Here is a 12,918-nt window from a genome sequence, read left to right as displayed (position 1 = left end):
AATCCGAATAATATGATTTGTCCAACTCTTCAAAATAAGCCCCTGGTTTGGCTATAAGCTGCTCTCTGATGGTGAATCTCTTTCCTCTGAACCATTTCTTCAGGTTTGGAAACAGGAAATAGTCGCAGGGAGTTAAATCTGGTGAATATGCTGGATGGGAAAACAATTCGTAGCGGAATTCGTTGAATTTGGCCATCGGTGCCAGGCACATGAACTCGTGCATGACATTGTCTTAATGAAAGAACAAAATGGGGACGTTTCTTCTTCGCCAAATGGGAACGTTTTTTCTTTATAATGTTGTTGAAACGGTCCAATAAGGCTATGTAGTAATCGCCATTGATCGCTTGCTTCGACGGAAGGTAATCGATATGAATTATACCGCGTGCATCTCAAAAAACTATGACCATCACCTTCCTGACCGACTTCACGGTTTTCGCCTTCTTCGAAGCTGGTTCACTCGGTGAAGTCCATTGTTTTGACTATTCCTTCGTCTCGAGTGTGAAATAATGGATCCATATTTCGTCCACAGTAATGAACTGACGCAGAAATTCATCTAAATTACGTTGAAACATCTCCAAACATTGTTTTGAAATCGTCACACGGTCGCGCTTATGGTTTACAGTGAGCAACCCATTTTGCCAATAGCTTTTTCATATCCAATTGTTTGTGCAAAATTGAAATCACTGCCATGTGATATGCCTGTGGCCTCAACAAGTTCGCGCACTTTCATTCGTCGATCAGTCAAAACAATATCGTGAACTTTATCGATGATTTCTGGCATAGCAGCCTCAATTGGACGTCCCGAACGAGATGCATCATATGTGAATGTATGAACCACGTTTAAATTCATTCACCCAATTGTATACAGTCGCAAACGCTGGTGCAAATATGTTATGAACATTATCCAACTTGGCTTTGATTTCGGCGTTAAATCTTTCATATTTAGATGTTTGATCACTGCACGAAACTCGCATTTTTTCCATTTTGCAAAAAATAAGGTTGTTCGCTTTAATCGTCTACAGAAATAAAACAACGCGATGAATTCCGCTCAAAATTTGACAGTAATCAGCTAAAAGATGCTACTTATCAAAAAGTAATGTGACATGACACTGCGGGTGCCTTCTGACAGATTTTCTAAGACTTATTGACTTGCCCTCGTATAAGATATGTTTAGAACATTATATTAAGATGAAAATTTTAGAATATCCTTAGCCCTAATAAATAAGCGTTCAAAAATGTCCTAAACATCTTTATAATATGTCTTAAACACTTCCTGAGGATGTCTTGTGGACTATCAAATGAGCGCCTCATTATGTTCTACATACAGCAGGACATAAAAATAAGAAGTCCTAAAAATGTTCATCTGTAATCCATGGAATCTACTTTCGAATTTTTCTAATATTCTAGATCTGTCGCTAGATAATGCGCTTCTCGCATTTAAAATTTAGTCACGATCTCTATAGTGTAATATATCTAAGCTTAGACATATCATAATTATTCGTATTAAATTTTCGTATGTGCTTAGTGCAAGATTGTATCTTTTTGTTTTTTTTTTCAAATTAATGAATATAATAATATTTTGTAAAATATTTCATTCTTGCAAATTTAGTATACTTTATCCGAGAGATCCTGTGATTATCCTTAGAAAGATGTCTTTGGAACATTTCTTAGAAACTTGTGCTGTATGCGAAATATAATAGAATTGTGCCAAGGATTACGGATAGACTTCTTTAAGACTTCGGATTAGGATGTCCTATGGATGTATGTAGTACATAATAAGGCGTTCATTTCATACTCCACAGGACATTCTCAGGATGTATTTGGATTACAACAGGATGTTTTATGAACGTCCCATTTAGCTGGCAGGACGTCCACAGGACATCTTTGTGCTATTAAGGATATACAGGGTGTTTCTGAAGTAACGTTCACTAATCATATAGTGCTATTTCTAATAAAAAAACTGAATCGAAAAGTCCTACTATTTTGCAATTTTTGTAATATTTTTTTTAAGATATCTGTAAGAGTTCTTTAAGAAATATCTTCAAAATATTCACAAAGAACACTGAAAAATATCTTAAAATTGTCTTATACATCGCATGCGCATTTTATCCGTTTATTCGGCAACCTTAAGAAATTAATATCTCATTAACTATTGCAAAAATTGCAAAATGATACAAAACTTTTCGATTTAATTTTTTATTAGAAATAATATTATATGATTAGTGGGCGTTATTTCAGAAATACCCTGTATATTTGTAATGTCGGAAGATTTGAAAAGCTATACTGGAAATAAATGGTTAAAAAAAAATAGTATATGCACTTTGTATTAAAAAATTGCGAACAATTTATAAAAATTGTTTTGTTAATAACTTTTTTAATAAACAATGAGCGCAGCAAAAGATCAATGATTTTAATCTGTTTGAAGGTCAAGATCAATATCGAGGTCGAAAGTCATTTGTGGCGTGTTGTGTAAAAGTAAAATTTTATCCAATATTATATTATGTAATATAAGGAAAAAGCAAAGGAGTAGTTTAGGATAAAAGGAAATGTGAGCAATGAGAGATTCAATCATTCTTAAAAAATTTCACATCTATTTAATTTGATGACAGCGATTATAACAAATGCATTTTAAAAATAAAATTATGTTATATATGCATAATTAAAAGAGAAATGTCACGCAATACAAGAAATGACGTATTATTCATCGAAAGTGCATACGCGATGAATAATACATCCAATGTTGACAATGAAAAGGGATTGATTTTAAACATAGAAATATAGTGTCGATCTTATGGATCTTACAGATAGAAAGGCACGTCTTTTTCTTTGGATAAAGCGAAGTTTAATATTTTTCTTACGCAAATAATAAAGCGTCAATAATTTTGATGTCTCGGCATGCTTCTGCATGATCTTGGTCTCATAATTTGTCTTTTGTAATCTCCAATCGTTCCACATATGCTCAAATAAATCCCTAAGCTAAAAATAAATTAAATAATAGCCTATAAATAGTTAAAATAAATTATGACTTGTAAAATAATAATAGCAAGACATTTGAAAAGATAATGATTAAAAACAATTATATTTATTAACCATTAAACAAATTATAATATGGTTTAAATAATGAAAATAAAAGAAATTATTAATCAGTATGTTTATGTAATAATCAGACTTAAAAGAAATTATAAATAATATATAATTTTCATTTTATCACAAATATTTTGTTATGTACATAAAATGTTTATTATATAACTATTTATAGCTATGATAAAAATAATGACATTAATTAGAATTAGGCTAACTGCAATTCTGACATTCTATATATAGAACACACATACGAAAAATTTGTAAAAGCGACTTTTTATGTAAATTTTTTATAAATTAAATTTTTATAATAAACATTTAACACATTCTGTCCAAATTTGCACAAAATTTATTAGGCTTATAAGTAACGACCAATTAAGCTTACTTTGTCTACATATCCAACACGTGCATACATTTGACTCAGACTACCCATTACAGGCATAAATGCTGGTATCATATCGATTACGAAGTTCGCGGTGATGTTAGACTTAAATAAACTCATTAGCTGAAACATGTTATTAATCCTTAATAAAAACAAAAGATAATTCACAGAAAAAATTACATCTTTAATTGACATCTTAAAGTTGAAGTATGAATTATACAAGAGAGGTTTTAAAATTTCAATTGTATATAGAAAGTTTTTATATAGAAAGATACATATAAAAAAATATGCATAACAACTTTGAGAAACAAAATTTCAAAATGTATTTAAAATAGCTTATTTATAGAATAACTTTTTTATAGAATAGCTTTTTTATAGAATAGCTTTTGAATAAATAACTTTGGTTGTATACAGTTACTGTAATAAAGTTTATATATATATATATACATATATATATATACATATATATATATATATATATATATATATATATACGTACTAATATATGTATATATTCAATAAATTATGATATATTTCTTCAATCAGATTTTAATAAATATTTTAAATTATTTAATTGAAAAGAAAATTATTTTCTATGCTACGGTTATACCTGAAAAATTACAGATGACAGTAATATAGTAGTGATAACAGCTCTTACTAAACAAGTGCTCCATTTGCTTTGATATGGCCATAACCCAGTAAGCAACAGTACAAATCGATTTAGTTTGTAATAACGCTCTTCAGGATGTTCCATTTGCTTCGAAAGTTTTAAACAAACTGACCGTAGAAGCAAGAGTTCGTCGATTATTATTTTATTGCTATAATCATCTTAACTTTTTTTAAAGATCTATTCAATTCTGCATCTCTAATTTTTTAATTTTATTATTGGTGAATTACATCAAAGAAAAATACGCGTTTAGCGCGAAAACACGAATTTTTCAGAAGCGTCGAGGGAATCGATCGACAGCGCGAGTATAATGTTCGGATAATAACGTGGGAAATGACTGGTGATCTGTGAACAAACATTGTCTTTAGGCAATTTTACATCTGCCGTATTAGTTTCTCTAACACGTGCGATTATTTTGCTGCAGCGATATCGCAATTGTTTTTTGATTATTTACAAGGAAAGGAAGTAAAAGATGAGTGAAAAAAGCCCGAGGTAAAACACTACATTTGAATCGTACAGTATATAACGAAAGACGATCAAACCATCAGTATTATATCGGAAACAATTTTTCACCGAAGACTTTCTTGAAAATACTTTATTTACAAGTATTTCGTAAGAAGAATTATTATTTGGGCAATGTTATAGGTAGATATACAGAAATAGATAGATATTTACTATTATTAATAATATTATATAGATATTTATCTTTAGATAAGATATATGAAATAGAATTTTTTCTGTATAAAATAAATTAAAAATTTGTATCATTGAATATCTTACGAAAATAAGAGTCATTAAAGAAATTGTAACGTTTTAAATACTTCTACAAATATCCTGATATTCTTCTAAAAAGAATTTACATATATCTATGAATTGCTAGACTTTATTTATATTATTTACTCTGCATATTTACTCACCTGTAAATCTTATCAACACCTTCTTGTTTTTAAGGAGAATTTTCGATATGATTGTAAAAGAAATCAGTACACCTCTAATATTCCCGTAACTTTTCTACATTACTTCTAGACATATAACTTGATAGAAACATTTTTAAATTTGTCTGATGAACATGCAATAGGAAATCGTTGTTTGAAGTATCTTCGAAATATATATATTTATTATTCATTGTTATTATGATTCCGAATACAGTACTCTTTTCTTACCATTCCAAAATTCTGCAAAGACATCACGTAAAATTTACAGGCAGTCAAGATGAGTGGCTGATAGCGTCGCATCATTATTATTAACAATGTCTTTTGCTCTGAAACAACTGCGTTGTACCACATAGAGTTGAATCTGCGAAACCAATTTTTTTTAGATATCATCTATCCTGAGCAGATAGAGCGGACTAAACTGAATCGAAAAGTTCCGTATTCCATTTTGTAATTTTCGCAATAATTAACGAGATATTAATTACTGAAAATCGCTAAATATGTATAATTTTTCAATAATTTTTTACTTAAATACTATCAATTTTACAAAAAAACAGCAAGTGATAAAAATTGTTTATTTTCTTCTTATAAAGTTCTGAGAATTTTTTTAGAATTTTTCCGTATTTTACCGTATTTTCTCATGATGGTAAAAATAAGAAAATGCAGTACTAAAAAGTTGATAAAAAATTCTGAAAAAATTTTTGAAATTCTATGAAATGAAATTTAATGATTTTTGTCTCTTGCAATTTTTCTGTAAAGTTGTTAGTGTTTGAGTAAAAAATTATTGAAAACCAATATTTAGCGATTTTTAGTAATTAATATCTCGTTAACTATTGCGAAACTCGCAAAATAATAGAGGACTTTTTTTCGACTCAGTTTAGTTCGCTTTGCTTGCTCAGGATAAGTGATGCCGAAAGGATTCCACACGTTTCTTATGGATTTTGATTCTCGGTCAAACCTTCTCATATTTTGGGAAATTATAGTTTCAGGTACCCTGATTAAAAGTGTCAATAGGCGCGATCTCCTAAAAAGACATACGATCCCGAGTATCCTTTAAGGAATTTAATAAATAAGTAAATATTATTATTATGGCAAATTATATTAAAAATTTTTATTAATATTAATATTTTTTTCCTTTTCAAAATTATAATTTAAAAAAAAATTATATTATGCTTGTTATATTTTATTTATAATATTGCAAACTTGCAATTTGCGTAACACAAAAATATAATATCTCAGCAAATGCGTTTATATACAATTATCTCACATATATTTTCAAATAAATTCAAAATACTGAATAAATAAATTCAGAAAGAACCTTTTTTTTCTGTTTTTTAATAATTTTATTTTAATTTCTCTTCTTTTGTCTTGAATAAACAATAGATTTTCAATATCAGCATTTTAGATATTATCGCGCGAGATGTACTTTTAAATATATATTAAACAGAAATCTACTTATATTTACATTTTCCCACACAGATTCGAACTCATATCCGTGATTCTCTGTCCCATGTAAGAAGATATGAATACATAATATAGTATACCACAAAAGACACCAATAGATCTGATAGCTCGTTCCATATCGGAAATGGTTATTATCTGAAAGACTTCGTTTTAATAATTCGATAATACTTGCAAACGCTTAACATATTTCTGCTAGCATACCTGGATTAACGTAAGACTCATCAAAATCATTAAGTTTATGAGATCTATTAGAAACGGTACTGTGTGACAAGTTTCGATTATCTCAACGAACCTTATAACGCGAAAAAAATCAAACATATTAAAATAATAAGGTGAAGAATATTTTTTTGCTTGTAAATAAATTAGTACGCGTATGTTATTAACATACATTTACTATTGAAAATTCGACTCAATTTCGTAATTAGAATATTATTTTCACCAATAGAAAAAAAATAATAAAATTTATTTTGTGATTATAATTAATCTAAATGGAGTCGCGACAAGAGAAATATCTTACAGTCAATATTACAATCAATTCATGTAAATGTAAATTTATTTGTATATATTTGTATTGTATGATTTAATGCTAATGCTGAAAAGATATTCACCAAATTTGAATAAATATTTGTTTAAATAGTATACCAATGGTATCATTTATTTACAGTAAATAAATATTTGTTCAATTAAAAAAATTATACTTAATTTAAGTATCATTTTTTAAAATCAAATAAATGTTGTTTTTATTTTCTATAAGCAAATGGTCCCATTGGCACTGTCTAAACAAATATTATTTAAATTTCATAAATTTTTTTTGGTAATTGTACCAAGAAATTATACCAGAATAAGACCTTTTCGAATTTCGACATTTTTCGGCTGCTATGTTGATAATAATCTTTGTTATGACTCAAATATAATAATAAGTCATGAGAGGTCAAAAATAAAAAAATTTTCTTTGAAAACGTTACATATAGTAGCGCATGCATGACGCGAAGTCACTTTGCACAGAAATCGTGCGTCCCCGAGCAGGGGAGAAAAGTGGGAGGAGAGAGGGGGAAGGTGAGATGGGAATCGCTTCGGGTGAAAATCGTGCGCCCCCAAGCAGAGGGGGATATGGGGTGGAAGTCGGTTCGCATGGAAAATCGTGCGCCCTTAGTGGTAAAGTGGGTAAACTATATATTTTTCGATCTCCTCAACTTATTATCACTATTTGAGTCATAGCAATTCTTTTCAGTGTAATAGATTCTTTGTTAGTTAAAATCATATAAAGTAACATGAAAAAGGCATTATCTAATGGCCATTGTTACTTTTCAATTTTCCTTGTAAAATATAACATTTTGTTTTATTACATTGCTAAGAAAAATGAAATTACGCTGGAATTAGATATAGCATATATTAAATAAAAGTACAAACTGTATAATGTTGTAATGCTGCTGTACAAAAACAGATATATTTCCGCAAGTTATTTCTGACACCTGAATTAAATCGTATCTTGCCTCGTCTTTGACAACACAAAATAAGCGTTCCGCACGGTGCCTGTCAAAATGATTGTCAACATATTATTGTATAATGTATAATTGACTTTGTTCGTATCGATATTCTTGCATTGAGCTGAAGAAAAGACGAAACGACTGTTTATCATTCGTGAAAATGTAGAAGAAAAATAGTAAACAATTTTAAAAACGCGATAAGAAAATTATTTTTAAACTAATTGAAAATGGTGGTATTTAGATAAAGTTATTTTTTCTACACAGAAATGATTTTAAAAAATAGATATTTTCTACACAGAAATATCTAAAAATTTAATTAGATATAGATCTAAAAATTATTTTATTGAAGTATCAAAATATTTGTGTAGAAAATTCATGATGTGCAATAATGCTACAAAAAATTTTAATATTCTTAGTAATTAGGTTGAGCATCTTATATAATTATTTTTATAGTCCAACAAAATTTATTTTTAAATTTGTATCTAGTTACATTTTTATATACTTCAGCAAACTGTTTTTTCCGTTATAAATAAAGTGTATTTATTACACAAATTCGAGAATTAATAAACCAGTCGAAAACTGATGGACACTTCATTTTCTAGCAATCTTAGAATCATCTGTTCTTTCGCAAATAGTAAATTGCGCGAAGAGTAATTTCTTACCCCAGCAACTCGCACATTCCGCAAGTGTGTTGCGTGAGAGTCAGAAATAGAGTGGAACTGGCAACATAAACTATAGGTATGATTATAATTACAAGACATATGTGAAAACGAATGAAATAAAAGTACTGCTCTTCATCAACAAAGAATTCAGCATTAAAGGGTTGCCTCCGCGGGCGAGATTCATTCATAGGTGATATAATATCAAGAATTTCTGGTATAAACATCCATATGTTGTATCCCACAATGTTTATATATATCATGACTGAAAAATTAGATAATCATAAATTTATTAATATATAATTCAATGACAAGAATGTACGCGAAGAAAAGACTACACTGTTAAAAATATCATGAAATTTAATATACCTTTAAGTTACACAAGTTGAATTTAATTTCATAACGTTATATTAAATTTAATTACATTACATTACATTAAATTTAATGTATTTGTAATTGTATATTTGTGTACATGTACATGAAAGTATTTTTATATAAAATTTTATGTGGATTTGCATGAAACTTAATGTATATTTAAGTCTACTGTAACTTAGTTTTTATTTAAAACATTCTTACTTTTCAGTTACCTCGTAGAAGAATAGCATTAATTTACAAGCTGACACGGAATTATTACATGCGCATAGGTGTCAATATTAAACAAATTATAAACAAGGTTCTGTCCGATCATATAGCTTAGTTTATTTTTATTTTTATTTTTGTAGAGGATACGTCTGTGTATCAGTTAGACTCTAGTAGTTGTTTAGTTAACTTCGCATATATCACCAATATCCGTGCGACAGAATATCTTATTAGTTTAAATATCAATCTTTATCTTTTTATTAATTCGATTAATCATTACAATCTCATGCAACTCCATTTGGTAAGTTTAATCTTTAAAAAATTTTGTAAATATATACCAATTAGAGAAATATTGTTACAGGAATCAAAATCACTTGATCTTGCAACCAACGTGAGAGATATACATTTGACTTTCTGAATTGAAGCATGAGAAAATAGTTACATATATTAATCAAAATTGGCACACTGGCTCAAAATGAAATCACACGCGCGCACGTGAAAAAAAAGTTTATATTATATTGAATTAAAGTATGACAATAATAAAATGTGATTGCGTTCTAATTATCGCTTGACTCTCATTATCATTACATTTCTCCTTATTTGTAATTTTTAATATTATCACAGAATCTTGTTTACTTTTGAATTTAATATTCAATACTCTAAAATTTAATTTATATATAAAAACAATATTTCTATTATTATATTCAAGGTTCAATAATGACTCTGAAAGACCGATTTAATAATATTTTCTCAATATATAATATTGTATATAAATTCTCAATATATAAACTCTAATATGAAGTTTCTTAATGTTTAAAAAAATATAAAAAAGTTCAATTATTATATCATTGAAAAAAAAGTAGATTTGGAAAAGAAGGAATAAAATAATTTAACTCCAAATAAAATAAATCATGCTTAGGATATTTCGTATCCATTTAATTTAATGATAACAATTATAATAAATGCTTTGTAAAAGTAAAATTGTGATTTTGAATACTATAAGAAATGTTGTATGTTATTACTTTAAAGTCATATATATTATTGTGTGTGTGTGTGTATGTATATATATATATATATATATATATATATATAAAATTGTAAGTTATAAATATAATATATAAATATATTTGATGCTTATAATGAAAAAAATGATTATCATAATCTTATACATAGAAATACAGTCTCGGTATTATAGACAGCAATGCTTGTCCTTTTCTTCCGTAAACAAAACGAGGATTAATGTTTCTCTTACTTATGTAATAGAATGTAAATAATCTTGAGATCTCAGCATGCTCATGCATAATCTTGATCTCATGATGCGTCTTTTGTAATGCCCAATCTTGCCACATATGCTCGAATAATTCTCTAAACTAAAAGAAAGTGATAAGAATCATATATTTTTAAAAATTGATAATAAAAATAGCATTGGATATTGAGACGGATATTAATATTGTTTCCTGGTAAAAAAAATTGATAAAGAACGATTGAGAACAATAAGATTTTATTTTATATAATTATCATTTTCTATAATTATATCATTTTTTATAATTCTATAACATTAGCAATGGTTGAAAACGTGCGATATAGGCAATAACTCGCAAACTTTCTGGTATCATTTTTTATAAGTTTATATTATTTTCTATCGTCCACCTCACGAGCATCACGATCGGATATGAATCCTATCGTATTTTATCGGGTTCTATAAGATTTATATAAAATTCCTATAAGATTAGATTCAAATTAATGAATTCACGAACTAGATTTCATATTCAAAACAATAGAATTTTTATATCGTTCTCTATCAACTTTTTTACCAGAGTTAGCAATTATCATTCAGCTTCATGTTCCATAATGATTAACGCTGCATCTTTGTCAATTTGTGAGTGACTTAAACATTATGGACATGTGAGCTAATTATACTTGTATCATTCTTGCTGAAGAAGACTCCAAAAAGAGTCGAAACGTTAAAAAAATAAAGAAGACATCAATCTAACATCTGATTATTGATTGTTCTCTAAATAATTGCACCGTTTATCGTTACTGACTCTCATTAGCCTACTATATTTATCTTTTTATATTGTTTAACATTCGAGAATCTTAATATAATTATTGTTATTGTTTATGCGCATATTTTGCCTGTGTAGCTTTTATTTATTTATTATTAAATACATATTAGTGAATATAAAAACATGCCACCGTCTAAATTAGCATAAGATTAAGCTAAATAACGTTCCATTGAAATACAATTTGTATGTACAAAATTAATTTTTTCTATTTATCTAAAAATTAATAGCAGTCTAGATTCTTGCATATTGGGGACAAAAGATGCATTCTATTGAGTTTAATATAAATTATAAAGATCTAAAAATTTTTTTTAGAAACTTACTTTATCTATGTGTATTATACGTGAATACAAGTTGCTCAGGCTACCTAGTGTAAGTAAAAGAGATGGCATCCCATCCACTATAAAGTCCAGAGTAACTTCAGATGTAAACATGCTCGAAATCTAGAAACAGTATTAAAAGTGAAATAATTAATATAATTTCACTTTGAAAAATAATCCAGGATACAGATAATTCGATTAAATGTCTCCTAATATCCTTCGTTGTAGCTCCGATAAAATAGTAATATCTTTAGTTACTGCGTTTGTATTTTATTTCTATTTTAATATTATATGTTATTTCCGATCTTTTAGTTGAAAATATATTTAATATTTAATTGAAAAAAAAATTATTTTTTAAAGGTACGACTACCTGAACAAATGCAGACGACAGCATGAAAACAGTGATAACAGCTCTCGTTAAATGAGCGCTCCACTCGCTTTGATAAGGCCATAGTCCACTAACCGATAGAATAAATCGGTTAAATTTGTAGTAATACTCTTTAGGATGTTCCATTTGCTTCGAAAGTCTCAATAGAACTAACTGCAGAAGTGAGTCAGTTGTGTTACTTCATTATAGTCATTTCCCTCTAAAGTCCGTCTGATTTTTACATTTCTTATTTTTTTTCTTTCAACATAGGGTTATTAGGCAAATAACATCAAAGGAAAATGCATGCACTTAACGTGGGAGCGAAAATTGTTCCAAGGTGTCGGAAGAATTGAATAATAAATTATTCAGTATTCATGTATGAGAAAGAACCAACGGTGGGGTCTCCAGATGGAAATTGTCATTAATTTTTTTTCTGCGGTTTTTTTTTCACGCACGATTATTTTGTAGATTACAGTTTGTAAATAATTTGTATCGTTTCAATTTTTTTATTATAATAGGAAAAGTTGAGGTGAGAATTACAAAAAAATTTAACGTAAAAAAATACTTTTGCGGCATTCATACATATTAACTTTACAGTACACTATTATCGACTAGATACTCTTCTATAAGTGATCTTTAGAAACAAGATAAGTATTTCTTTTTAAAATATAGATATAAATTTAGATGTAGAATGCAAAAAATAGATGTTCTGTGGTATCAAGGAAAAAGAAAAAGGTGTGTGTGTGTGTGTGTGTGTGTGTGGTCTGTGTGTAAATGTATATATATATATACACACACACATTCTACAAGAAATCCTTACTATAACTAATCCCTATTTTTCTATTTTTCTAAATGAAATTTTTAGAGACTTGTATCTTTTCCTTAAAATCTATCTATCTAAAAATATAAAAATAAAA

At 28.0% G+C, this 12,918-nt stretch overlaps 2 protein-coding genes and 1 long non-coding RNA gene across 10 annotated transcripts in view; 1 reads left to right on the top strand and 2 right to left on the bottom strand.

Annotated features, from left to right (window-relative positions):
* Positions 1–5,132, bottom strand: part of LOC105153083 (uncharacterized) — a 19,955-nt gene extending 14,823 nt beyond the window's left edge. For both annotated transcript variants that reach the window (XR_015546900.1, XM_087411851.1), the window contains exons 1-4: positions 5,048–5,132; positions 4,074–4,492; positions 3,467–3,586; positions 2,859–2,976 (exon numbers count right to left, since the gene is read on the bottom strand). Coding sequence is in view for 1 of the 2 variants with exons in the window: in XM_087411851.1 (XP_087267977.1) it covers positions 2,859–2,976; positions 3,467–3,586; positions 4,074–4,217 (382 nt within the window). In the remaining variant the exon portion in view is untranslated. The remainder of the gene's footprint in view (positions 1–2,858; positions 2,977–3,466; positions 3,587–4,073; positions 4,493–5,047) is intronic.
* On the bottom strand, positions 5,062–12,148 carry LOC147907696 (4-vinylanisole receptor-like). 7 transcript variants are annotated; one of them, XM_087411836.1, is made up of 10 exons: positions 12,002–12,148; positions 11,638–11,757; positions 10,504–10,621; positions 8,676–8,937; positions 7,937–8,059; positions 6,728–6,818; positions 6,528–6,661; positions 6,021–6,113; positions 5,294–5,426; positions 5,102–5,190 (listed from the first exon to the last, which is right to left on the bottom strand). In XM_087411836.1, the coding sequence occupies exons 1-10, from the start codon at positions 12,146–12,148 to the stop codon at positions 5,122–5,124; spliced, it is 1,290 nt and encodes a 429-aa protein (XP_087267962.1). In that variant the 3' UTR covers positions 5,102–5,121. The 7 variants fall into 7 exon arrangements, with proteins under 7 accessions (XP_087267968.1, XP_087267962.1, XP_087267965.1 ...); XM_087411839.1 differs by having other exon boundaries at positions 6,021–6,086; XM_087411837.1 differs by having other exon boundaries at positions 12,005–12,148.
* On the top strand, positions 12,094–12,918 carry LOC147907695 (uncharacterized). The gene is made up of 2 exons (XR_015546902.1): positions 12,094–12,183; positions 12,272–12,918. It is a non-coding gene; the product is annotated as an uncharacterized LOC147907695 (long non-coding RNA).

This window comes from Acromyrmex echinatior, chromosome 12 (assembly GCF_024713525.1).
Source record: "Acromyrmex echinatior isolate Ae372 chromosome 12, ASM2471352v2, whole genome shotgun sequence".
In the NCBI taxonomy this organism is placed as follows: Eukaryota; Metazoa; Arthropoda; class Insecta; order Hymenoptera; family Formicidae; genus Acromyrmex; species Acromyrmex echinatior.
This window is presented reverse-complemented; position numbering and strand designations above follow the sequence as displayed.